This window comes from Gymnodraco acuticeps, unplaced genomic scaffold, assembly GCF_902827175.1.
Source record: "Gymnodraco acuticeps unplaced genomic scaffold, fGymAcu1.1, whole genome shotgun sequence".
In the NCBI taxonomy this organism is placed as follows: Eukaryota; Metazoa; Chordata; class Actinopteri; order Perciformes; family Bathydraconidae; genus Gymnodraco; species Gymnodraco acuticeps.
The window spans coordinates 1,470,646-1,498,632 of NW_022990125.1; the positions used below are offsets into that span (position 1 = coordinate 1,470,646).

At 38.6% G+C, this 27,987-nt stretch overlaps 1 protein-coding gene across 4 annotated transcripts; it reads left to right on the forward strand.

Annotated features, from left to right (window-relative positions):
- The first annotated feature begins 9,821 nt into the window (after positions 1-9,821).
- On the forward strand, positions 9,822-27,563 carry rufy3 (RUN and FYVE domain containing 3). 4 transcript variants are annotated; one of them, XM_034216670.1, is made up of 18 exons: positions 10,150-10,405; positions 14,835-15,008; positions 15,511-15,628; positions 16,391-16,492; positions 17,089-17,212; positions 18,076-18,140; positions 18,474-18,539; positions 18,617-18,686; positions 18,772-18,861; positions 20,488-20,571; positions 21,092-21,259; positions 22,157-22,254; positions 23,264-23,383; positions 24,347-24,473; positions 24,558-24,637; positions 24,728-24,758; positions 25,000-25,077; positions 25,897-27,563. In XM_034216670.1, exons 1-18 carry the CDS (start codon positions 10,150-10,152, stop codon positions 26,038-26,040), a joined length of 1,995 nt encoding a protein of 664 aa, XP_034072561.1. In that variant the 3' UTR covers positions 26,041-27,563. The 4 variants fall into 4 exon arrangements, with proteins under 4 accessions (XP_034072563.1, XP_034072561.1, XP_034072562.1 ...); XM_034216671.1 differs by lacking the exon at positions 10,150-10,405 and adding an exon at positions 12,433-13,048; XM_034216672.1 differs by lacking the exons at positions 23,264-23,383; positions 24,347-24,473; positions 24,558-24,637; ... (1 more) ...; positions 25,000-25,077; positions 25,897-27,563 and adding an exon at positions 22,419-23,130 and having other exon boundaries at positions 9,822-10,405.
- The last annotated feature ends 424 nt before the right edge of the window (positions 27,564-27,987 follow it).

Genomic DNA, 27,987 nt, shown 5'->3' on the forward strand with positions numbered 1-27,987 from the left:
AATGTGTGTCAAAACTAATCACCAAACATTTAGACAAAGGCTTCGCTCCGCTCCACCCAATGCAGTTTGGTTTTTGTGCTCACCACTCCACTGAGACAGCTAACTGTGTCTTTGTGGAAAAGGTTAAATCTATGTTGGACACAAACCCATATGTAGGTGCTGTCTTCCTTGATCTCAGGAAGGCTTTTAACACTGTTGACCACCAAGTGCTCCTTACAAATTTGACGTATTTAAATTTTTCAGCAGATTCAATACAGTGGGTTAAATCTTACTTATCAAACAGAATACGTTGTCTTTTAGTCAACTGTACCAAATCCCCCTACCTTGTGAACCCTGTTGGGGTTCCATTATTGGACCATTACTGTTTTCTCTGTACATTAATGACTTGCCTAATGTATGTCCTGATTTGAATGTACAAATGTTTGCCGATGATGCGGTCATCTTTGTACACAGGAAAAACACTGAAATGATCTCATCCTGTCTCTCAAATGCTTTGGACAAGGTTCAACACTGGCTGAACAACATTTGCTTACAGTTAAACGCAAAAAAAACAGTATGCATGATGTTCAGTAAACGACCAGTCAAAATCGAAGGATCCAATGTGTTTTCAAACGGAGTAGAATTAGAACTAGTCTCCCACTTCAAGTATCTTGGAGTCATACTGGACTCGAACTTGACTTTTAAGAAACATATCAAAGTATCCAATACCGTTAAATTCAACTTGCAACATTTTAAACAAATTAGACCTTTCTTAACTGTCAATGCTGCAAAGTCATACCTCCACTGCATGATTCTATCCCACATTGAATACTGTTTTACAAACAGGTCATTTGCTTGTGCCACAAACCTGAAACCAATAGAACAGCTGTACAAGAGAGATATCAAGGTGTTTGACAGAAAGCCAAATTCATACCACCACTGTACCATCCTTGAAAAACACAATTTCTTGAGTTTTGACAATTTGAAGTCTTTTAAAAGTACGTATTTTTTTTATAAATGTTTACATGGACTGTCCCCCCCTTAGAGGAATTCATCCACAAAAAACACACTGGACGCTGCACTAGGTCAGAAACCAGAGGAGACTGTGAAGTCCACCGTAGACTGACCACTTTTGGACAAAATGTCCTCTCCGTTAAAGGGCAGCTCATTGTGGAATAGCCTCCCAACTGAGATATGGGATTGTCCCACTCTCAATAGCTTTAAAGGTCAACTCAAAGAATGGTTAAGAAACAAACAGACGTGCAATCACCGCTAAATGCACTTTAATACAGGGGTAACTCATCTTGCACTTTATGTAGCTCTTTTATCTCCTCCTGCACTTTATATGCAGGTCCCGTTCGAATCCCGCTTTGGATAGTCTGCCGTGGTTTCGTTCCATTTCAAAGAGCTGTTTGACGCTCAGCGTAACCTTGGCGCACTGCCACTCCAACATCCAATCCCAGAGCTTGAAGATTAATCACGGGGACTGTAGTCCCAAACGATAGCTGGGGATTATGGGTAGTGTAGTGTCTTCGGGCATCCTAAACTCCGAAATGTTTTTCGGATTTCATATCGCATTAACACCATATCCCAATGTGCATTGCGGCTAAAATATCCAATCACCGAGCTTAAACCATAGCTGAGGATCTTGGGTAATCAGTTCAGTGGCTGTATCGCAATGATGCTCTAAATGTCCCATATAGGCCTACGTCTGTTTCCAGTTATTTTTATTTTGAAATTCAGTTCCTGACGGACGCCAAAAAAGCCAGAGATTATGGAATTAAACAAATAAATAAAAACAAGGATAATTGTGTGTTATTGTTGAGTAAATAACAGTGTGTTATATAGAAAAGAATAAAAAATTAGAAGGAAATGTTTTTATGAACCAAACAGTTGCCGGTCTTCCAAGACCCGACCGGACAAAAAGACGTGTTGCAGGCACGAAACACACGTCCAATAGAAATACATTGCTTTTAAAACCGTTCTGTGTGACACAAAAAAAGGGGAAAATCGTGTTGGTGAACACGAATCAATAGATTAAATGTCGTGACTATAACACGAAATGCCGTGAGACTGGGTTGTCTCCCACCTCTGCTCAACAAAAATACCACTCATTAACTCGTGTTAACCCTAATGTAAAACATTAACAAGTAACAGTCAGGGGTACGCCAGCCAAACGTTAAAGGTCGTAGAGGTTTACCTGTATGACCAACCATAGGGTTACTGTGTTATTATCTTGTCAACAAGGAGAAAGGTGACGTGTTTGCGAAACTGTCTTGGATAGCGAAATATCTCATGAACCTGATAACCGCTCACATCTGTCAGTGTCAGCATGACAGGTAAATGTTTCGCTTCAGACAAATATTTGTAGCTAAACATAAAACATAGGCCTACTGTACCTGTTATATTCCACACGATTTGTGAGCCTGTTCTTTATGGCTTATTTATTTTCATTCAGAAAATTACGACATTAGTCCTGTTTACATATTTTCGCGCATGCTTCTGCTTGTTCAACTTTACTGACGCAGTTATGTTAGCAATGCTAACTAACTTAAGCTAGCTGCAGTAAAGTAAAGGTGAACGTGACGCCCATAAACAGTCAATGTTTATGCCAGGATACCTTTTCGTTCGCCAAATAAACAAATAATTTAAGCGCATTTACCAACATTATTGATTTACTGTGGTGAGATAAAACAGCGGGGGCAAGTACTGACAGTTTTTACAATCAGTTAGTATTATATGTATCTTGTTGTTTTCGAAAACCGCACTTTCCTAGCGGTTTCCACGGTTCACGCATGCGTAGTACAATATTGAGTGTCAGTCTTTCTTTGTCAATGAGCTAGGCTTTAAAAGGCCTTTTAATAATTTGTTGGTCAAATTAAGTCTTTATAAATGTCTTCATATATGTATTTGTAATGCAATCCAGATTGAAAACAGTGAACACGCATGTGGTTTTGACTTTTGTTGGGATTTTACAACACATGAACACAATATTTAAATTTTAAAAGCAAGATCTGTGTCTGTCGTGTTTTGTGTTAAACGTTTGAATGCACCGCACACTTTGGTTGCATGTGTAACATTTTAACACTGTTCTGAACTCCCCTTTCTTAAACTTCAACTTGATTACGTCACTGGAAAGTAACATTTAACTTTAGAACTTAATGAGTAACATTTATCTAGTTTGAAAATCAAGTTTAAAAACTACTTGCTTAGCATGTTTCAGGTGCCATAAAGAAAGACATGACACTGAGACTTTTTGGAAAGTTATGGGCTATTGCCAAAACAGAAGGATTGTTGCTGTCGTGTGAATCAGACACATAGTCTGTCTGCACCCTCTACCCTGAGACTGACTTCATACCTGCTTTATTATTGTAAATAAGTTTCGAAAGTTCACTATATGAAAAATATGTATGCATATGTCAGGTAGGAGATTAACCGAAAATGTATTATTTCACACCTATGCTAATGAGATGCAGCAATTATTTTCTATTAAAATGTTATTGTGTTTTCAAATCATCAGAAGTACATTTTGATTATTGGGACATGTTGATAATGTGTTCCTTATTATAAAGATGATATTAGAACATGTTTAAGTATATTAAAACCCAACATTTTCTAAATCATAGTTATGTTAATCACAATTTTCCAAGTCCAAGGTTATTAAGAATTATTTAATGGTAGATTAAAAAAGAGAATATTATTTGTATTACATGAAGGGAGTGTGTGCCTATTTATTTCCTTTTTTTGGCATGTCTGGTTTTATGTCCTATAAACTGTTTGGGATGGGTATCTTTATGATTGACAATGATTACAAAACTAATTATTCAGTCATTATTGTAGACTGTACAAGAGGCCACTTACAATTTCCCCTGTAAGACCGCCTTTTTAACAATGGATACTTCAACATAAACAACCAACTTGAACATGCCATATCCAAAGTAAGAGATTGTCGTCATGTGCTTTGATAATCACTATACTTGGATTTTCCACAAGTGGAAATTTGTTCTCAAAACATTGTTTTATGTTTTTATCCATAACACAAAATATTGTTAAGGCTAACATCAGTGCGACATATGTGAGAAAAGTTTTTGTGTTAAGTGATTGTCCCTCATAAGTGAGTGTATAATGCAAAACAGCTGCACTTTAACAACCTAAAGCATGTCAGCATTTCCCTGTTTTCCACCATGTATGTATTGTAAGTGTTATTCCTGGAAAAAAAAGTTAAGAGAGACGGAAGGACAGAAAAACAGGGCGTTTACAGTTTGCTAGCTTAACCTTAAATTACGTTTTATAATATAAGGTATTGGACTTGAATTTCCCTTTATGGAGGATTTGAGAAGCTTGTCGACCCCTTTGTAGTTTGAAATGTGAAAATGTGATACTGCGGTTCTGATCCCTTTTGTTTTTTCACAGGGTTTTATTTTGAGCCAGTCATGTCTTTGATGTAATATTGTTCTCTGAAATTCCTCAAGACACATCATTACATAAAAATTGGCAAAATTGCAGCTGAGTCGTCTCCTTTTTTCAACAAAATGTTCCACATCGGCAATAGGTTGTGTCTTTTATTTCATTTAAATTAAGTTTTTGTTTGTTTTTTCTTTTTCAAGGACCAACCTATATTTTACATGTTCTTTTTATCAAAAATTGAAATAGAAAGAGCCCTTTAGTATAGTCTGCAGTTGTATTGGTGCCATCAAAAATGTGTTTTTTTTCTACCACACTTATTTATTTGTGTATTATTTACTTCTTTATGGATCTAATGTTAACTGAGGACAATAGTTCACCAGTGATGATTTGATGGCTATAATGTTTTGAGTGTTTTCTGTCTGTTTTGAAGAAGCTGTTGATCCACCCCTGCATTGAACATTTACACTAATGTAAACTAAATTCCAATGTTGAATACTGTTTACTGACCCATATGAATGAATTATTAATCAAAAAATGAACTCGGGGAATTTAAGATGTTAAAGCGACAACTTTTGAAGGAACATTGTAGATATTCTTTGAAAGATAACCATCAATAAACTGTGGAACAAACTTACATGAGTCCAGAAGTTACACAAAGAAAATGGAGATGAATTATACAAAGACTGGATATAAACCTACAGTAGAGATATAAACATGAATATGACAAGACAAGTGCTGGATTAATGTTCAAACAACTCCTATGAAAACTGAAATCACAAAGAGTTTCAGAAAAGAACAGGGTCTAGAACTCCCTCCAAAAGCATTGTGTAATCGTTTTTGAGGGAATTATAACCAGGTCATGAAAGTACTACTTTCCTGATCAGTTATAAATGTATACATTGTTGAGACAAGAGCGGCATGTTGTGTGTACATGTGTACATTAGCTATAAGGCATATGTTCTCATACAGATGTGAGGTTTCAGTGTACAGTAAGTAAACATGGCAGAGGCCTGTGAGCAGAGGCTCAGAGGCTGCTGTGACCTGAAACACTGAGGGGGCCAACATTTGACTAATACGCTTTAAAAAATAAATGTGTGGAGAACTTTTTTACAGGCCCAATAGCCGCTTTCACACCAAGTACTTTGCGGTACTTAGTTCCCGGTTCTTAGTCCCCCCGAACTCTTTAGTCCCTGGAACTGTCCTACTAGATCGCATTCACACCGGAATAAGTCCCTGAGGGAGGATTATGCAAATGAAGCCGCTGACGTCACTTCTTCTTCTGCTGCTTTGGGTTTACTGGCAGGCCGCAAACAACTTCACGGCGTATACTGCCACCCGAAGTCCCTCGGAGTTCGGGATTGGCTTCAGTAGAAGCTGCTGGGTAGCGTCTTCCGAGTAAATCACCAGAAGCGCCGACACCTCTTCATCACTCCACCGCTCCCACGTTTTATTTTGTGTTGCCATAAATTAGTCTCTCTCCGTTGGTGCGCTGGGCTAATGCTAATAATGCTAATGCGAGCAAATAAAATGGCGGCTTCACAAAACTTCTCGGAGTTTTACGGGGCGTGGTTTGCAATTCGCCCAGCCAATCAGAAATTGGAACCTTTTCCTCCCCAGGAAAGTACCACCTCTCTAATGGCGTATTTCCACTGCAGGGCCTCGCACGGCTTAGTACGGTATAGTTAGGCCTTGGTAGGCCAGGCTCACTTTATGCTGCGTTTCCATTACAGTTTAGTAGCTGTGGCAGTAACTTCAGTAACGCAGTGTAGGCAGAGCCGTGACGTCATCTTCAATGAGAACCACAAAACCAACATCAGCCGTTAGCTGTTAGCACTCAGAGCTCACAGCTCCTTATATCTGTTCAGAAACTAGACAAAAGTTAAACAAGTACAAACCACAGACTGTCTGTGTCATGGCGAACACAGTCGCTGGTTTATTTATGTCTGTATAGGCCGCTGTTATCAGTGTGGACGGTCGGGGCATATACTGCGTTAGCTTAGCCGATCTCCATTCAGAAAACAAGTCCAATTTTTTTTTAAATGTGTCGTAAAACTGAAGTAACACATTTTTTTTTGTGAAATGCTCAATGAACTACATCTCTGGTCTTGCACACGTCACCAACACCACGATGGCCGTCACGTTAGCACATTTCACCTCTTTCTTTCAGAATGAAGTGAAAAGTATTAAAAGAGGTGAAAATCACTACAAGTCTGGCCATGTTGAGAGCTGTACATACAAAAAAGGGGAGTTAGTCGGTTCCGTAAGAGCCAGCATGTGGGACCGGCTTTACAAGGTTTCGGTGAGTAACACGAGTGTAATGTGTAACGTTAATAACATCACTTACGAGACTCTGGGATGTGTAGTCTTTCTAGTTGCGTATTTTTCATAGTCTTATATTTCAACAGTTTTATGACAAACTGTGACTTTTTTGACATGGAAATTATTTTTTAAGATTGACAAATTCGTGGCACAATTCAAACGGGATCGAAAGATAATCTTTCTCTCCACATTGACTTCAATACATAATTTTTCCGAAATAAGGTCCCATGGGTCGGAAGTAGAAGGGCGGGACTTCGCCTCTCTATTGGGCACAGAGTCCCGCGCACTTCCTGGGGGTGTGAACCAAGCCCCCAATGTGCAGTAGACATGATGTGCAGATCTGAACTGCTGGTTTCTGTCCCTTATGGTGCACATTGCTCTTGCAGATTGTGTAATATGGGCTGTGTTTTGGGTTAATGTGTCTCTGTTGCAGGCACGTGCACACATAGACATCAAAGTGGGCTTGAGCCCCTGCCCTTTTTCTTCCTCCAGAGAAAGTGCCCTTTTCCCCCCCTTTTTTATTTTTATAAATGAATATATATCTACTGCTGTTTGTGCACAGTTTCCCTTTCTAAAAATATATTGATTGAATACAAAATATCAGGTCGGGAGATTAGACTGTGAAGTTCCGTAGCTCTCCCTCCCTCTCTCCCTCCACGTCTCCTGCACAGTGGTGCGTACATCGGCAGTCACTTCAGACACCTCCCACTTTACTGTCCCATTTTATGCCGGCTTTTCTTGGCTTATTTTGAAGGTGACTAGTGATGAACAAATTACTAAACTGCCAGTGCCTCGAGTTTACAGCTAATTAGCTAAAAGACAATAACAAATATAGTTAACTAAGGTAGGCTACTAGCTAATGGATAAGTTAGCTCTAGGTTTAGCTAAGGCAATTTATCATGGGCATACAGGCTAATGTACTGTACTTAAGGCAGTGGTTCTCAAAGTGGGGGGCGTTCCCCCCCAGGGGGCCGCAGAGGCATGACAGGGGGGGCGCGAGAGACCAGGAGGAAAAATGGTTATTTAAAAAAAAAATCATATTTTGAAAAATTATTGATTTGAAAATAATATTATACAGTACAGTACTATTACGTCTGGGTCTCTGTGTTTTATTAAAGCTCGGCTCTGTGTGTGTGTGGAACGAGCCATTTTGTGTGTGCGAGAGAGAGAGCGCACCGGTACCGGAGATCGTTGTTGTTAGCTTCTGGTGCTAGCGAGCTACGCTAACGGATATAAGGAGTTTTTTTACCAACAAAGTGGGGGAGAGTCCTCTCCTGTCAGACTGAGAGACTCAGTGAGCTAAAGGACTCTCTCAGTGTTATCTCAGTGGGTCTCAAACGTTTTGGTCACCATTAATGTAAACAATTATTTCCGAGGCACACATTTATATGATCATTTTAGTTATAAAAAAATAAGAGAATAAATTAAAAACAGGTATGAAATACTATATGACATTAAAAAAAGAATAAAGTTTAAAAGGGAGTGATTTGTAAAATATCCATAAAGAAATAGTAAATCTGTTTACAGTTCTGTTTCAAATGGGTGTTGAGAGATGTATCCATATATCTCTTCATTTTGCTCTCAAAGTGCACCAGATTGATGCATTTAACTTCACCACCTATAAAAATAGGACTTTACCCCTGCTTACACCTATATGCCGTGAGCTGATTATCGAGCCTTCATTGTACACTGTGTGTGTGCGTGGGGAGTGTTGCAGTAGAAAATTCCACTGTAGCGACCGGTACATTAATGGGAAACCCTAAATGTTTGAGCACCCTCTATGAAACGTCAAGCTACCCCACAGCACCCCCAAAATAAATCTCTGGCGCCACCACTGAGCCTGACTATTTGTGTTGGGGGGGGGGCCCGACTTTTTTTTTTCTCCAAAGGGGGGGCCTGACAGAAAAAGTTTGAGAACCACTGACTTAAGGGGAGACACTTAAAGTGAATACAGTAAAATGTGTATCTAATAACTTCATCACAATTGCCATATTGATATGCAAATTAGGCGTTAACTAGGCCTAAATGTGCTAATTTGCATGCAGTTAGCTTTAAATCTATAGATGAATTCAGACATGGTAGAAGTAACAAGTACATGAAAAAACGATATTTTTGCCTGCAATGTCCTGCCTTAAACAGTAACTTCATCATTTTGATTGTTGGCTGCTCATTTAATAACTATTCATTTAACTAGTTTGTTATCTGCTCTTGTGCAATGTGAATACTAAAGAAGACCATTGTTTCTGTGTTAGCTGATTATTTTTGTAGAATTCTGTTGAGTATTAAACAATTACGTGAGTGTGAGGGTATTAAAATAAATTGGTCAGTAAGTCAGAGATGTGCAACTATATTTAACTTTAAAAAAAAAAAAAAAATGTAAATGATTATGGGAAGTGCCCTTTTTCTCACTTGAGCACCCGCCCCCCAAAATGTCTGTGCATGTCCCTGCTCTGTTGTCTAGACTCGAGTGTGACATTGATTTACTGGGCTTAAATGAAAAGTCTGTCTCATGTCATTCTGGTTAACACCGGAGACACTGTGGGGCCATTTCCTAGCATTCGAGAGAATCTGACAACATCTTAAATGTGATATTCTTGAGAACTAAATAAAGTAAGTTATGCATAAAAACTGGAAAAAACATTTCCAACATTGTAACAGAAAACCAACATGTTTGGCCTTTTATTTGAAATTGGTCTAAAATGTTACAAATGTCTGACCTGGCAGATGCAGCTGGTCCAAAAAATGTATATTGAGAAAGAAAGCACATGTGTGTATTACAGTCTCTTTTAACTCCTGCCCTTTACAGTCTATGCTCCTGCCACCTGAGTCATATTTGTAATGTATCTCCTTCTAGTGTCCATTTGGGGTATTACATGAGACAGGAGCGTCTGGTCACAAAACCATGTATACATCTGACATCGTTGCTATTATAAATACGCACTCATTCATGACAAAAAGTACCTTGTATCATACAAATTGTTTTCGTTAAGGTAATGTCTGTGTCCTTTTAACACAGAAAACAAGAACTTCATCAGAGTCTCAGAAATATAAGAGGCACAAGAGCTCCGGCCGGTGTCGCAATGAATCGTGGGAGCTTCCAGGCCTTCAGTCATGGGTCTACTGCTAGTGACGTATCTCCCCTCATATGAACAATCTCTGGTCATGTGAACGAATGGCTGGAATGCTGACACAGCGAGCAAACTCTCGCGAAATTAGCAACAGATTTGAACAAAAATGCTAACGTAAAGCTATTTCCGGGTCAGGTGGAGGTTGTGGAGGACAGGGCGAAAGGCGTTGTGATTCCTAGGGAAAAGGAGTAAACTAACCGGCCTATCGATTGTTTTGCTTTGCTAAACACGGAGGTGCATGGCCACTAATCGCTGCTAGCAGGCTGACCGACAGCACACTCCCTGGTCACATGAAGGGAATCTAACTGGAGAGAGGATGGCTGAGCGGGATGTGTCTCCGGGACATCCACCTCTGCAGTCATTTTCAGAGGAAAGTTCTGTGAGACAAAATTCCTCAGATGAAAACGGACACGTTGAAAGTCCAGATGAGACCCTCTCTCCGACTTCGGTGATATACTTCAAGGAGGCGTTGAACTCCTCTAACTTGATATTTGGAAAGGCTGAGTCGCTGTCACCCTCCCCGCTTCGAAAGTATGACTTCAGGATTGAGAGAATCGAGTCAAAGCGCAGAAGTAAGTGTTTACGAACTTTAAAATAGTCCAGCTAGTTAACAGCAGCCTCCGCAATGTACTAGCATTAACAACTGTACCTGCTGTTAGCTTTGCTAGCTTGTGAGGGTTGTTAGCTAACTTTTGACTGTCCCTAAACAAACTACTTACTACCTCCGTTTGATTTATAAAACTGATAACAGCTAGTGTTAGGGAGATGATACATAATACAAACTGTCTTTTCAGTTAAATTGCATCCTCACATGTGTTTGCGAAAGGACAGCTTAGTGGTGTATCAATTAGTAAACATAGCTGCTGTAAACTTCATCCGGTTGCACGTCCTGTGCGTCAAGTCTGTTTTGTCTGACTTGATTAATCGCTTCTCAACGCCACTGGCTGATATGGTTTACATTTAACGGTGGATTGGTCACACATTAGCTAGCTGTCTGTGATCAATCTCCCACAATTCACCTCACCAACAACATATTATGCCAGGAACAGAAACACACCATGATAGACTAACATCATTTCGTTTAATGTTGCATCATCATCATAACATTATTGTCTATCTAGGTGAGACACTCATTTGTAAGGAGGGAAATGATGTGAGCATCCTGTATGTTTGTGTTGATGACTGTCAGCGTTGTACCATCATATTGCTAAGGACTCACCATTCAAGAGGATTAGTCGACTAATTGGTTGTTTTAGACTTAGTTGACTGAGATGTTCTTTACTCAATTAGTCCTTTTTAATGCTGAATGACTAACCTCAAAAGGGTGTTATGTGCACATATGTTGTAAACATTAGATATAAGTTGGTGATTTTGCATTATTCTTTTAGTTGAAACTCAGTTTTGCACATTTATCAATTAAATGAAATGATAGATTGAATAAAAAACTATTACCACTAGTCAAAATGTAGTTGGTCAACTAAGTTTCTCTTAAGTCAAGACTGCCCTAAATATTGCAATATGAAATGAAATACTGCAATATGGATAAAACTGGGACTGCTTCTTCTAAGTCGACTCTAAGAAACAAATCTATTGTGCCTATTCCTTTGCTGTTTTCTAATGTTGTCCTTTTGGCATATGTATTGTCCTTGGAGTGAGTTTGGTACTTTGCTAAGTAATTGGCCAACATACAAAATATATTATTTTATTTTCTGAAAGATCAATTGTTCAGAATAGACAACTTCTTCCTAAACCAGCCAATAACAAAGCCACCTGCCATTTGCCAAATAAAGTGTTAGGTGAATGCTGTGTAAATTCCAGGTAACTTGTCAGCAAGGTTGTGTATGTAAAACGTTGTTTTTTTTAAACACAAATGAAAGTACCATTTATTATTGCTTATTTGTTCTGTCCAATGACAATTGACGCGGTGGTGTTCCAATTCTAAAGTATTCTGCATAGATTGAAATAGTGGCACACAAAAACATTGAGTGTCCATTTAAAATGTCAATGACCTGCCATCGTGCCAAGTAAGAAAACAAATCTGATCCTGCTGTTCAGATATTATAAGCCATAAAAATAACTTTTTATACAATGATTTTTAAACATTTATATAATAAGCGGTTTACAACATCCGTTTATTTTTCCCATCCTCTCTATAACACAAACATCATCCCCTTAATGTTCCCTTTTCATCAATACTTAGCCTTTTGATTAGACCAACCTGCACCTGGCAGGTGGAAACTGTACAGAAATACAAGCCTTTATTTCTGACTTTCTAAGACAGACATCACATGATGAAAAATGTTTCCGTATGATTGGCCTTATATTTGCTCACTGCTTTGGCTGTCCTGCTGCAGCCCGTTCAATAATCATAAGATCAAATAACCTGCCTCTAACCCAGCTCAGGGGACACTGTTGATGCCTGAGAGACAGATGAGTCCTCAATGCTGCATCATTAGACATTGACTACTCTAGGGACCCCCTCCCCCCTTTTTTTTTTTTTTTACGCATGCACCATCTGCTCACGTGACAATGTGCTGCTGTACCCAGTACTGCTGTCAGCCATCTTGGTCGACACCCACCCAGTGTATTCACTGCGGTGCACAGGCAGTCCAATCACAGTGAACCGGTGCTGAGCTGACCGGAGGAGGGTTGTGATTTTCGACACTGTGCTCTCTTGCATTTTAAATCCCCCAGTCTGTACAAAAGAGCTAACAAGAGGTGGAGGAGGAGGTGGAGGAGGAGAGGGAAGGGCAGCCTCTCTCAACACAGCCGCGTATTCCACTCAGTTGTAAGCAGGAGGGGAGGAGGATGCAGGCTTAAAGAGGAGGAAAAGAAAGCAGCACCCTTTCAGACACCTGCTGAGAGCTGCTAGAGGCCTTCCTTGTCTTTGGCCTTTTTATGCTCCTTGCTTTGATGCTTTCGTCATCCTCTCTCATTTCCTCTTGCCCCTGACCTGTTATTTGCTGGGACGTGTTTTTCGAACAAAAGCACCTTTTTTTCCCCCTTGTGGTGTTGGTTTTGCATCAGCTGAGTCATCATGTCTGATCTGACGCCTCAGAGCGAAACCCCCACTCCCAACAACGACAAGATCACCCAGGCCGCCCGAGAGACCATTTATCTGTGCAACTTTCGCGTGTCTGTGGACGGCGAGTGGCTCTGCCTTCGAGAGCTCAACGACATCTCTCTGACGCCAGATCCAGAGCCGGCCCATGAAGGTAATGTGACAGATTAGCTCACGGTCCTGAGGAGGGCTGCAGGGCACAGTGGGATCTCTGTTTTGGGCGTGGTAGTTGCACAGGGTCCCCAGACGCAACACGTTCAATCCAGTGAGCTGTGCTAATGTGTCCCGTTTGAGCTGTGTCACCATGGATTTCAGGGTTTGGTGAGAGAGTCTGAGAGCAACACAGCAGGATGACGCCGCCTGTAAATAAGACGGGGCCGGGCAACAAAACAACCAGGAAGTGCCACTTGTTTTGACGTTTGATTAAATTAGATTGCAGCAAATCAAATAGACAGCAATGATGGGTAATATTTGGTGTCTGCTTTCGTTAATCTTACTATAACATACATCAGGAATAGGTTTGCGCCTTGGTGATGTTTTTGACCCTCACTGATACTTAGCAAAACAGGATGCAACTGAATCCAGATATAAACAAGCTGTTCTTTTCATTATCGATTAGTCTCTATATCATTATCTTTATTAATCCATTCGTCTATAAAATGTAAGAGAACTGAATAATGTCCATCCCAGTTTCTCGCACTCCAAGGTGGTGTCTTTTAATGTTAGTCTTGAACCCAAAGACTTTAAGTTCAATGTGATATAAAACGGAGACAAAAAGAAATCTCCATATTGGAAAGCTAGAATGTTTTTGCATAACATCACTGAATATAGAATAGTTGGCGATCATTTTTCGACATATTGTTGCAGCTCTGTTTTACGTAATTTATGTGGACGTTTTTGTTGTGGTTTCATGGTTTAATTGGATTGGAGCAGAGTATCTGCTGCACAGCAAAGGCTTCCTCTTCCGCCTCTCTGGCCACGCCTTCTCTCAGCACAGAGCAGGCAGGTCACTGTTTTCCCGAGGAAGGAGGCAGTTTCTCCAGCTGGTTAGCAAGTCTGACACTGCAGCACTTCAAACTTCTCTACTGTCATGACATGTCAGAGGAAATGTCATAGACAACAGATGCATTTGTTCTGTCCGGCGGCCACTGTAAAACCAAATTTATCAGCACCACTCTCTTATGTTAAAGTCTGATCAATGCGTTTAGTATCAGGGATGCTTGATATTTAATTTTCCATGTGTATCTGAAAATCTAGAACTGCAGAGTCATTTCATTCAAGCTGATCATTTTTATTTATTGCAATATTTCCATGTCTAGTCAATGAGTAAAAGCTTTTCAAATCTAATCTGAGCTATTCAAATGATACTCGTGGTTCATATTTACACCATTTTTGCAATAACATACCAACCTTTATGTGTCCTGTATAACATGGCCCAAATAATGGCAATTCACCACGACAGATGTTTCACGATAAAGTCCCTCATAGTCCTATCCTTAGTTAATTATCCGTCATTTTGTCTTGGAAGTCAATAGTTTCATGTTATATAACTCAAGTCCAAGCAAATGCAAACTACAGATCAAATATCTGGATGTTTCATTAAATGTAAACAAATGCTAAAGGAGAGCACAACCCTGTATAACTCTTTGACTAAAAGTCTCTGGTTATTGTCAGCGCCGTTCTCTTTTTCAAAGCTATTCATCGTTTAAACTTTAATGTTTGTATTAATAATTGTATTAAGGGTAATGCATCAGGTCAGTTTTAAGTTTCAATCTTTTCCGACTTTCCAGGAAAAGGTCTTTTGTTTTGTCACCATCATGTACTGCCCTATTCACACTGCAACACTTCCTGGAAAACATTGGATCTTACTAAATGTACCTCCCGTTGAGTCTGTGTCATGACTTATGACCTCCTTCTTCCTATTGGTTCTTCTCTGTTAGATCCCAAGGATCCCATTGCGATTGAAAGGCTTAACCTGATGAACATGGCCAAACTGAGCATCAAGGGCCTGATCGAGTCTGCTCTGAACCTCGGACGCACGCTGGACTCCGACTATGCGCCTCTTCAGCAGTTCTTTGTGGTCATGGAGCACTGTCTGAAACATGGCTTGAAAAGTATGTACAGCGCACTTCAAACAGTGTATGACAGCAACAGTCTATAACACACAGAAACACTTTTTCCTCATGTATTGGTTAACATAAAAGCAAGCGTACTGCAATGATTTTTATATATACAAAATGTCTCTTAGTTCACTACCAGAATACATAGAAATATACAATCTGTGTAGTTGTAAAGAAATATTAACAATCTACTTTTATCTTCCATATTGTTCGATTTCCCTTATATATTCATTAAAATATCCATCCAATCTACATCTGTATTATCATCATATGAAAATTACTTTAATTAGCAAATATCTATTCAAACCAACCAAATGAGGGATATATAAGTGGTTAGAACGACATTTGTGCCAATTGAATGCTCTGTATTGGGTACATTTGAGTTATCTTTGTACACTTCAGTTCAAAGATTATTCCAAGTTAGTTTCTGTTGCTGAGCATGATGACCCAAATTCCTCAAAAACAAAGGCTTACCAATCACTGTCTCCCTCCTCAGCCAAGAAGACCTTCCTGGGGCAGAACAAGTCGTTCTGGGGGGCGTTGGAGCTGGTGGAGAAGTTGACCCCCGAGGCAGGAGAAATCACTGCCAGTGTAAAAGACCTGCCTGGCCTCAAGTGAGTTGAATACATCAATTACCTAAAGAGGACTGATTTGTCATAACTTAAGCTCAGAGTCCTGTTGTGAACCCTGAAATGTTGAGTGCACCAAAGTTTAATGTCTGAAATGTATAGTACGGGATTTGGGGGTTATTGTCGATGCTGAGTCCATTTCTGACATTTTCGGGATACAAAATGGCAGCTATAGCCAGAAAAAAACATAATTGTACTCTCTGTGGGCTGATTCTGATTAATTTTGGGTTGATTTAGAAGATTTAGGGGGCTCTGGATCATTTCGATTGGACAGATTGCTTATTTATTTGAAAAATAACGCGTCCACAGTAGAGGCAATCACTTTCATTGGGTGCTCTCTAAACCAATGGTCGCAACACTATTCATGGTAGTACAAATATGGCCACGTTCTGGTAAAACTGCAATTGTTTATCCTGAACATTTCAGAAATGGATTCAGCATCCTCAATAACCTCCAAAACCAGACCAAAATTATCCGAATGGGCCAAGCCAGTTCTTTTTACTATTGTCAACATAGGCTACAATGCTAATTAACACTAATTGTGCTAATTGCCCAACATATTCAAGTTAGCATCAGGCAGTTTCTATGTTTCTACTAAACATTTCCGGGTTCACTAAGCTGGCAACTAGACTATTAGACTTTGTTGAAATTATCATGGCGCTTTTTTGCAAAAAACGAACCCTGGTGCCCATTTGAAGCTGTTTATTGAAGAGTTTTTTAATTGAAGTCTCCTGTGTTTGGTTACAGGACTCCTCTAGGACGTGGGCGTGCCTGGTTGCGATTGGCCTTGATGCAGAAGAAACTCTCTGACTACATGAAGACCATCATCAACAGAAAGGACCTGCTCAGGTGAGTCTCATACAGTGTGAGGCCCACTGGCACCTGGAATAACTGTTTAGAAGTAAGGACAATAAATGAAATAGTTTTCTGTTTTAATCACCTAATGAAAGCAATTTGCACATACCTTCCCTGTTTGTGGTAAATAAGTCTTTGTCTCCCTGCTACTGGTCCAAGCACCAAAAACACTGGATCCTACATTCCCCATAATGCAGCATGAGTAGAGTGGTGCATTGACGTATTTTTGTATCCCGACCCAGAATGTAGCATCCCAAGGGTTCCCCGACAAAAAGCAATGGGATTTTTCAAGTCAAGGGAACCCGGAAGTGCTAAAATGCTGACTCATTTCCCGGTTTAAGGACTCAGGCCTGCACCACTCTATAGAGTCTTTCATTAGACCCTCAAAAGTGGTACGGGGATGATGTCTTTTTTTCTCGGCCTGGAAGATAACATCGCATTGCTTCCCTCTACATAATTCACAATGTTTTTCCATTGGATTTTGAAGTATAGCAGAAAATAAGCTCTGTAACAACCAAACAAATGTGAAACTGCTGGAACATTAAGCAGTTTTCTTGTCAGTGACAGTGTTTCTCACTACTACTTTATAGTGAATTTTATGAAGCGAATGCCTTGATGATGGAGGAGGAAGGAGCTGTCATCGCTGGGCTGCTCGTTGGACTAAATGTCATTGATGCTAATCTGTGTATGAAGGGAGAGGACCTGGACTCTCAGGTAACGCCTCAATGTCCCACCAACATTCAGAGCTGCTATAACACAGGGACATTTTGACTAGTGGTTACGTGAAGGCAGGGACCTACAGTAACGTCTAATGTATCTCTCAGATAACAGAAAATGCTGCATTGTGTTTGTGTAGGCTAAAATACTCTGAATAAACATGTCGGCAGCAGTGAGCAAGAACACTTTAGTTGAATCCCTTGCCTTTCACATTTTTGTTATAACTTTGTAGGGTATTTATGTAGGCATTGAATTAACAGTTTTTCTAAGTGTAGATTTCGCCTCAATTCACCAAATGTTAGGATAACATAATGCTTCATTTGCATGTTTAAACATACGAAACGGAACACTTCAAACGTAAAAATAACTAACTTCAACACGTTTTACCCTTAAAACATTTGAATTCTTAAAAAAAAAATCTCCAAAATGTATTTTTAAAGGGCTCTGAATCACTTTGTCTCTTAATTTGTCCCCATAATAAACCTGCATTCATCCAATGTCAAGACTTCTATTCCAGAAATCATCAAGTAAATGTCTTTAATCTTCATCAGCTGGCAATGTGGGAATAAAGACAGAGTTATTGGGAGGATAGGCAGCTTGCCATCACTTTCGTAAACAAGTGTTACTCCAAGTAGGACAGAGTGAAACCTCTCCACTAACAAAGTTCTTGTTAATTGACTCCTGAAATATTTAGATAACCTGAATGCATCTAAACCAGGACACAACTGCATGTGGACAGTGCACACATTAGTAAAGCTCTTCCAGAAGCACTCGTGTTATTCTTGCATTTATTGCATTAGAGCTGCAGTGTGCTTTCAGTTGTCATTGATCGTCTTCTTCTTACTGAATTACTTCTGCAGGTCGGGGTGATTGATTTTTCAATGTACCTCAAAGATGGAGGACACAGTAGTAAGAGTGCAGAAGGGTGAGTTCTCTTTTCTTACTTCAAAATCATTTCAGCTATCAAAATATGTAGTTGTTTAATTTCTGTAGTATCTATCTAAAGCATTTATTGATTCATATGCCAATTATTTTCCCGATTTTATTATTTGGTCTACATCCTAAGTGCTTTTCAAGTGTCTTAATGTTGTCACTTAATCTTTTACTTTGTCTACATTTGTCTATTTACTTAAATGTTAGGACAGGGGAAATCTGAACTTCTTACAACTTAAAAAGCTTTTTTTCATGAACATTTAAATACACATTTTTGCATGGTTCAATGAAAACTGACTAAAAACATTCATTCCTGCTTCTTCAGTGACGGTCAGATCACAGCGATTCTCGACCAGAAGAATTATGTGGAGGAGCTGAACAGACATTTAAGGTTTGTCAGAGCCCTTCTTCACCTTTTCCAGCAGCGTGTTGAGCTCCAGACTGACGTGATGTTTCCTGTGTTTACAGCGCATCAGTAAATAACCTCCAGGCCAAGGTGGACGCTCTGGAGAAGTCTAACACGAAGCTAACCGAAGAGGTGAGAGTCGTTCACAGCTGAGCTAAAACACAGCGGTTGGCTTGTTGTTGTTTACAGAACGGTGACTTGACTTTTGTCTCTTCAGCTCGCCGTGGCAAATAACAGGATCATCACTTTACAAGAAGACGTGGAGAAAGTGAAGGAGGAGAGCTCATATCAGCTGGAGTCCAGGAAGGTGAGCACATCACACATTTCATTGTTTGGAAAATGGAGACAAAACACTACAGTATGATCATTTTACCCATACTCAATAATGAATACCTCAAATGCAATCCAGAACTCCAAAATATGTTTGTAGTAGGGTGACCAGAGACCAGAGGTTTACAATGCGATGATTATTTTAAGTGTTAGAATAAAGTAAAACAATACAATAAACAAATAACAGTAGAACTTAAGAGACATTTTAAGGGATAATGTGCCCACTCATTGCACAGCCACATACTGAATAAACCAACGATTTGACTCACAATATTCATTTTAAATGATTTTATTGATTGTGAGTAGGGCTGAACGATATATCGTGTCATGGCGATAACCGCGATATGCGCATGCGCGATATTCACGTTGCAGGGACGTGCGATTTTATAAAAAAAATGTATTAATTTTTTATTTAATTTTTTTAAAAAAAAATTTTTAGGACGTGCGATATTAAGTAGGTAAATTAACTCAAACACGTCATGTTACAATTATTTTGCTGCTTGCTACAAAAGGAAAACTTGCGCGGCTCTCATGTCAGGGGTACTTGAGTGAGTGACATGCAGGCTCTGCATGCACAGAAAACCACCAATCACAATCATTCTTGATCAGATCACAGCAGGCCCCGCCGCGATAGTTTGCAGACCATCAAAACACCGGTAAAAAATGAGCGAGGAACAGGAGGACAATACCGGCGAGAATGAAGATGTACTTCCAAAAAGAAAAGCAACATCTGCCATCTGGAACTATTTTGGATCCAAAAAGGTTCTTCTCTTCTTCATTCACAGATGAACCCCCTTATATGAGGGTAAGCAACATGCATTATCATGACATGTTAGATCATGACTTAAGGTATGATGAGTCAACCAGTTAAGATCCAGACGTCCGTGACTAAAATCCTTCATCCGGTTAAATATAGTTAAAAAAAAAACGCAATATATATCGCAGGGGAAAAAAATATCGCAATATCAGTTTTTTCCAATATCGTGCAGCCCTAATTGTGAGTATTAACAACCTCTGAATTATTAGAACAGTTAGAATCAAGTATTCAACCAAGCCATGTTGAAAAACGATATTATTATATTTTTTAAACATGTACAGTTACTTTTACACAATAAATGATGAGCAATATGTTTATCAGTTATATAATATGTAGTTTCCCATCCTATGGTATTAAGGTCATTCTTGTTTTCCTAATAAATCTCATGATCCTTCTTTTTAAATGTCATAATTAGTTTGACCCAGATCACTAAAAACGAATTGGGGTTCAAGGATTCCTCTTTTAATACGTTAGAAAGATATCTCAATTTTAGCATATATTTAAATACACTGACTTTTATTAGGATTGTATCCATTACTAATTGAGACAAACGAGTGTATATTATTGATTATTACAAGCCCTCTGTATTAAAGACGTATACATGATTTATCCAATATTTGTCACACTGGTAGTTGATATAGGAAGTATTTGTTTTTACCATATTGCTCAGCCGCTATTTTGAATGGTGGTGATTGGTAGCTAAGTTAAATCACTTGTTCTCAAAGGTACTTTAACTGTACATATTTCTGCAATATACATTCACAACAAATCCTTTGTTTTTTTCAGGCATCAAGAAGCGACTCGGCCCCAGACGGACAGGTGCTGGGTGAAACACGCAAGCAGCTCAAAGAGGAAACGTTGCTTCGATTGGTGCGTTCAGGCTCTTCACAAAGCTTCTCTGTTCATGTTTGGGTTTCTATATTGTTATGACATACTGAGAGAATCTATCAAATGAATAGATATGGATATAAAATATACACTTATGTGCAATTTCTCTTTATTTCTTTAAAATGTATTTACCATTTTTCAACGATACCGGCTCCTTGAATACCTTTCACTTACGTTTTAAAATTCAGCTTTTTACAATTTTTTTCCCAGTTCACTTACTTGTTTTCTCTTATTTGTTTATATTTCTAAATAACATGTCTACTTTTCTATTTAATATTATAGTCTACTCTTTTTCTTTTTGCCTTTTAACCGCTATCTACCTTTGCTGCTGTAGTGCAGTAAGTGTCCCCGCTGCAGGACAAATAAAGGATGTCTCATTCTCATATGCTAAAACACGGCATGTTAACTTAATAGGGTAGGGTAATAGGTAGAATACCTACGCAGAGGAAATATCAGCTTCCTTTTGTGAAGTGTGTGTCTGAAGTTGGATGTGTGTGTGCAGGATGTGGAGAAGGAGCTGGAGGTGCAGATCGGGATGAAGCAGGAGATGGAGCTGTCCATGAAGATGCTGGAGAAAGACGTGTGTGAGAAGCAGGACGCGCTGATGGAGCTGAGACAGCAGCTGGAGGACCTCCGGGTCATCAACCAGCAGCTGAGCCACAAGTCTCAGGTCAGTCTGCTCCCATCCTTACATTTCACATCAACGGAGAAAAGGAAGGGATACTGAGCCGTTTATTGTTGTCTGCTTTACAGGGAAAAACACCAAAATGTAATCTACCTTATTGTTTTAGGGTTATAGTCTAGTATCTAGTTGCCAGCTCATAGGGTCATATTATGAAGCCGGAAATGTTGAGTACACCAAAGTGTTATGATAGAAATGTGTAGTAGGGGTCCTCAGCACATAAAAAAACTGCCGAATGCTACCTTTCATTGAACTAGCATAAGTTGAGTTAATTAGCATCAATGGCATTATAGCCTATGTAAACAATATATATATATTTTTTTTTTTAAATGCTTAGCCGATTTGGAATTTTTTGTAATGGTTTTGGGGGTTATTGAGAATGCTGAGTCAATCTCTAACATTTGTATTTTACACACTATCTTGTCTTTTTTATTTTTGCTGTAATTTCATTGTTTACAGTGTTGGTTTTTAATCTGTAAAACCCACTGAGACAAACATGTTTTGTGATATTGGGCTATACAAATAAACGTTGATTTGATTTGATAAAGCACTACTCCCGCCCAGGTCACAAACTGTTCTCTCCTGCCTTCCGGTCAGAGATACAGGAGTTTTAAAACACGGACAAACAGAAAAACAGTTTTCACCCCTGGCCACCATGCTGTTAAACCAGCAGTCATAAGTGCAATGTTATTTAAATTACCCGACTCGTATAAAACTTTTTGAATGCACTTAGATTTTTATATCATGTATCTCTGTTTTTATTGTTTGTCTTTTTTCGTTTTTGCACTGCCAGGGTAGCACTACAAAATATCATTGTATATTTGTTGTATAACGACAATAAAGGCTTTCTATTCTAATAAATTGCCCTTTCCTCCTCTTCCTCAGAGTGCAGACGCCGGCTCTAAACAGAAGAGTGAAGCCATCTCTCGCCTGGAGGAGAAGATAAACCAGATTTCAGGCACTGTCAAACAGATGGAGACCAGGTGAGGACAGCTCCTCCAAAGACTGCCTTTTGAATTATTATTACAGTACATTGTTTTTTCTTCACGGAATCACTTACGAAAACATCTTATTGTCCTTTTTTGTCATTCTCCTCCCTCCACTTTCATTAATTTGTTCATTCTCATTATTTATTTGAATCATTTAGTGAGAAGCATTTGGTGAAGCAGGCTAGGAACCTGAACTCAGCAGCGGGGAAGCTGCTGCAGCAGTAGCTCCCCGCTTTCATAAAACTGAATACAAACATACAACCCCTGCCTAATATAGAAATAACCAAACTAGGATGTTATCTCTTTTCTGTACCATGCTCCTTTGTTGTTGAAAATCAAACCATTTTCCCACAAGCTCCTGCAGTGGCTCTCCAGCATCCGCTTCGAGTAGTGTGGACTGAATGGATCTATTTAGCGTCCCTAAATCCTTGTGTTCAGATGTTATCCACATCAGAGTTATACTTCTGTTTGGTAGGCATTTCTTCAAAATACCGCATTGATGCTTTTTTGGCAAAAGACGAGTAGATGGCAGGGTGGTTGGAAGTTCACTGTGAACAGTTTTTAAAGATTTCAAGGATTGAGTGAACAGTTCCTGGTTATTTAGGAGGTAATGGACTTTCAGTAATGTTACTCCAAAGAATAAGAAAATGTCCGACCCACAGAGAATGAAATGATGTTGATGCGCTGGTGTCACATGCTGTCAATTGGTGATCCAAATTCAAGTGTAAAAGGGCCAGGACAAGGGTAGGATGAAAAAATATGAAAATGGCAAAATTAATTTATTAATTTTGAATTGTATGTGAGCATAACATTGGTGTAAACTGTAGTAATCATTAGGCTAATAAAACAATAAACAAACACAGCCTGCTTCATCTTCTTTGGCTAAGGTTCTTTCAGTCTTCACTTCTTTGTGTTTTTCCATTTATTTCTGTTCCAACCATGTTTCTTTTCGTCAAGTTTTTATTTTACCATAAGTTTGTGTAACACCCCCTCCCCTAACCAGATACAAACAGGCTGAGAGAGAGAGGGCTCTGGCTGTAGAGGCCAACCGGCTCTTCAAACAGGAGTTTGGGGACAAAATCGAGAGTCTGCAGGTAGAGGTGGAGCTGCTGAGGAAGCACAGGTACTCTACTCTGTCTTTTTCACTGTTATTTATCCTATTTAGATTATATTATGTTTTTTTTAATTTAGATGCATTTTTTCAAAAACACATTTTTAAATTGTATTATTTTATAAAGACTATTGTTTCTATGTTTTATTATATTTGCTGTTAATTGTCACATTTTCATTTCTCTTACCTTGTTGTTGTTGTATAAACACCATAGTATATTTTATGCAAAGGTGGAAAAAGTACTCAGATCTTGTACCTAAGTAAAAGTACAAGTACCGGAGGGTAGTAATAAAGTAAAAGTCCTGCATTCAGAATGTTACTCAAGTAAACGTACAAAAGTATTGCCTTCAAAATGTACTTAAAGTACCTAAAGTAAAAGTACTCATTATGCAGATAGGCCCATTTTAGAATAATTGTATATATTATGTTTTGATTATAATGATTGATCATGAAAGAGTTCTCAAAGCTGGTAAAGGAGCAGCTAGTTTGAATGACTTTGTATACTGCAGGGTAGCTGGTGGATTTACTCCAGGTGGAACTAAAGTCTGATTCAACACTTGATTATATTTCACATCATTCATCCTGATCTGTAAAGTAACTAAAGGTGCAAAATAAATGTAGTGAAGTCAAAGTACACCATTTACCTCTGAATTGTAGTGGAGTAGGTAACAACAAATGTAAATACAAGTATCTCAGAATTATACTTAATTATAGTACTTTAGTAAATGTACTTAAGTAAGTTACTTTACACCACTGATTTTATGCAGGGTGAAAAGACTTCTGGGAAATGAACTTAATTCTAATTCTGGTCTATAGTAATGGCAATGTGGTGGTAAATATTAATATATATATATATATATATATATATATGGTGACTTTAAAATGCTGCATGTGGCCTTAATTTCGTTTTTAGACTCAGATCATTGTTTTCCTGCTCTTCTGTCCTTTTTTATACGTTACACTTGCTGGATTCAGGGGTTATCTGGAGGTGGAGCTGAGGAAAGAGCGGGAGTGGCGGAGCGAGCATCACCATGGCGACGCTGCGTCCGCACAGCCTGCTGCTCCTCGGAGGGAGAGGAGACTCCCAGAGAACATACCAAAGGTAACGCTCTGATCTCAGATAATTAAAAGTGTTTGACTGTCTCCACTTTGTTATTTATATAATATCTGTGTATTGTCCGAACAGCGTCCCTCAGAAGCTCTGTCAGCCAAAAGGGAGAGCGAGCAGTCAGGAGCAGAGGACAAGAGCAGTCTGAGCTCCAGCCTGTAGGTCCTGTTAACAACTACAGCTTTAGGAAAAACATAAATCATTGAGGAAATATTATTTGTATTTATTATTTTACCTCCTTTTTTAAGGTCCTCAAGGTCACACCATGAGGATGAGCAGGTAAGGTCTAACATGCACTACGCAAAACATTTGATTATCTTACTGTAGTTTATTATCCGTTTATACATTTTTGATAAGGAAAAAATCATTCCAAGTATTTAAATGTAAGTAGTTTGTTACCATAAAGATGCACACAAGAACTGTAGTAACAGTCAATCAGCGATTCAATACATAAAAAAACGGCTATAATTAACCATATGAATAATAATAATCAGTCTTATTTTCAACCGATTTCCTGCAGGAAGAGTCCTTCGGGGAGATCAGTCCGCCGTGCATCTGTATGATGTGTGAACAGGAGGACTCCCTCCTGAAGACAAAGGTACGAGAACGGAATATTATTCCTACCCAATACATTTCACAATATGAAGTGCTGCTATAAATCCCACAGCCTCTGTCTTTACTCTAACATTATTGGAACTGACAACCAATGATACCATTTTTAAATGCAAGGTTTACACAAATGGGATTTGAAGACCAATTATTCTTCATACCAAATTTTAACTTGGTCATGGCACTCCTCCATTATGAACTTTTAATTCAAATTAGCATCAATTAAATTTCACTTTATCAACTAATTTGTATTATCTTTACCATATTAGCCTATGTGGATAATCTCACATAAAGTTTGGTCACATTTTTTAACTGAGCATCTACAGATTATTTCCTGTATGCCTGTATTGATTTGATTTTATACCATTGACATGTTTGGCGAACCACTCGAGCTCTGAGTGAGACGTACAGTAAATAGATTTCTTAAGATTTAAAAATATTGACATTAATTAGACAGAAAGTTTGGCCGCATTATGAAACGTTCTCAACGGCAGACATGAAAACAGAATTACAAAACAGCTGTTACTGCTCTGAAGTAAAACATACCTTGTTTTAAATCTTCAGTTAGATCAATGCGGTGCTGCATTTTTGAATGCTTAAAAAGCAGTCACTTGCCCAAAAATAGAATTAATTATAATTTGAAAAAAATTGTTTGTTTCAACTTTTTGAAATCAGGATATAAATGGAACAGCCAAAGTGCTATAAGAACTATTGAGGTGTGAAATAAATAATACTGTGTGGGGTTCAATCTGCCAGCGTCCTTCACTTCCTGTCCCTGTGTGTTATAACCCTGTTCTCTTCTGTGCAGAAGCAGTGTAAGAACTGCGGCGGGGTTTTCTGTGAGAGCTGTGTGTCCAACGAGCTGCCGTTACCTTCCTCCATCCTCCCAGAGACTGTGTGTACCTCCTGCTTCTCTCTGTTGCTCCAACAATACGCTTCAACACCAACCTGAAACAACTCCGCATTTTACTACAGGACACCATGATCGGACACATGGAAACCGAGGCATTCAATACGAAGCTGGCACTGCAAAAATGCACTTTTTGACTTTGTGTCCTGAAACATTATGAAAAATCTGATGGCGTTCCGAAGGAGGTCTGAACTCTAATGTCCAAACATGTGCCAATTAGAGCTGTTTTTTTGGAGGCAGGTTTTTAGTCTTTCAGATACTGTTGTTATCTGTTATTCTTCCTCCAGGAAAACCTGCACTCAAAAAGCTGTCAAATGGCACCTGGATTGAAATGTATAGAAAAAGTCAACTTGAATCATCTCATCTCGTGCATGAAAACTGACTCTGCACAATGTCCACTAAGTGGATGATTGATTAAGAAGGTCAACTGTTATATTTATATTAAAAGTAATTAGGTTTTAAAATACAGGACTTTTTTGTTGCTTTAGTCACAACTGTTCTCCACCGCTCTAAATCATATACAGATCAGTAAAAGATCCAGTGGATTAGATGAAGCATGAAGTTTCACACTTTTGACCAAATACTTTATGAAACATTGTATTTAAAATGTGTCTATTTGGAGAAAGCTTTATTATCCACTCTAAAATTGTATTTAAAGAAATTCTAATAATACATGCGTCAAGTCTAATGAGTAATTGTAAGGCTAGAAAAAATACAAATATTTAAGATGTAGGCTACTGTATCACAATGGCAAATTTCTAGTCTGTGCCGTGTTTCTTATCACAATATCATTATGTGATGGAGACTTCACACTGCTGTTCAGACTGTAGAGTGGAGTATGCTGTTTGACATTTTGGGCAGTGTGCTGATTCTGTCTTGCAATGAGTTAATGACAAAATCGTTACAACTACATTCAATATATGAAGCTACAGTCAGCAGCAGGTTAGCTTAGCACAAAGACTATAATTGGTATATATTTTTTGTTTTATAGTACCAAAAAAAGTGTAAAAATGATGGTATGGGGGACTCTTTTTTTTCCTGGCCACAATAAATTCCTTTAGTGTTGAATGTGTTTGTGACTTTTAGAATTACTGGAAGGCAAACCTTTGGACTGAGTCAGATAGTCTTTATGCTCGGCTAAGCTAACATGCTAGTGGCTGTAGCTTCTTCAGGCATAATCGTATTTCCCATGATGCCACACTAAGTTTACAAAGCTGAATATTCTTGGTAAAATATGTATTTACTATTGTGTTCAGTATTAGGAGTGGCATTAACACGTTTTCTTAAAGACCCTGGTTTTTCTCAAACAGTTCTGCAGTTGAGGTTGTTTTCTGGATAATGTACCTTTCTTTTCTGGACATCTAAACATATTACGGCACTTTTAAAAGCATGGCTCTGGCTGTACTGAATAGGGCTTATAGCTGCAACAGCTTTTTTATGTTTTGATTTATATGAAGAAAAATTAGAAGCTCAGTAAAACGGCTTATTGTTCTTGTTGAAGCTCTTTAAACCATGAGATGGAAATGCGTGTTAGATGATCAACAATAAACTTTTATTAAATGTTACTGTTGTTTAAATGGATTACCCAGTCATATTTTTCATTTTAATCCTTTGTTTTTTATTCTTTATTTATTTGGGGTCACATAATACAAGTACAGTTTTTCAAATCATATATTTTTAGAGAGCCGAAAGTGACATAGCAAACAAAATTAGTCAAGATAACAAAAGTACACAGGGGTTGTTTGAAATAGCAAATGTCTACACATGTATGCATACATATATACATTCAATACACATACCACATACATGTGACCATACATGCACACCTATACATATACATTAAATCGGTGTATAGAAACAGTCAAACAAGGGATGGTCGTCTTTGGGATATGTACATTCTCCACTTTTTCCATATTTCTTCAAATGTGTTTTCCTGAAGCCTCATTGAGAATTGATTCTTTCCATAACATAGATTTCATGGGTTTTGTC

Bases quoted from the DNA above. Each gene is read 5' to 3' on its own strand.
- rufy3 (XM_034216670.1), top strand. From the start codon at position 10,150: ATGGCTGAGCGGGATGTGTCTCCGGGACATCCACCTCTGCAGTCATTT. The intron at 18,687-18,771 runs GTGAGAGTCGTT...TTGTCTCTTCAG, and splicing joins ACACGAAGCTAACCGAAGAG to CTCGCCGTGGCAAATAACAG. The intron at 24,474-24,557 runs GTAACGCTCTGA...TTGTCCGAACAG, and splicing joins TCCCAGAGAACATACCAAAG to CGTCCCTCAGAAGCTCTGTC.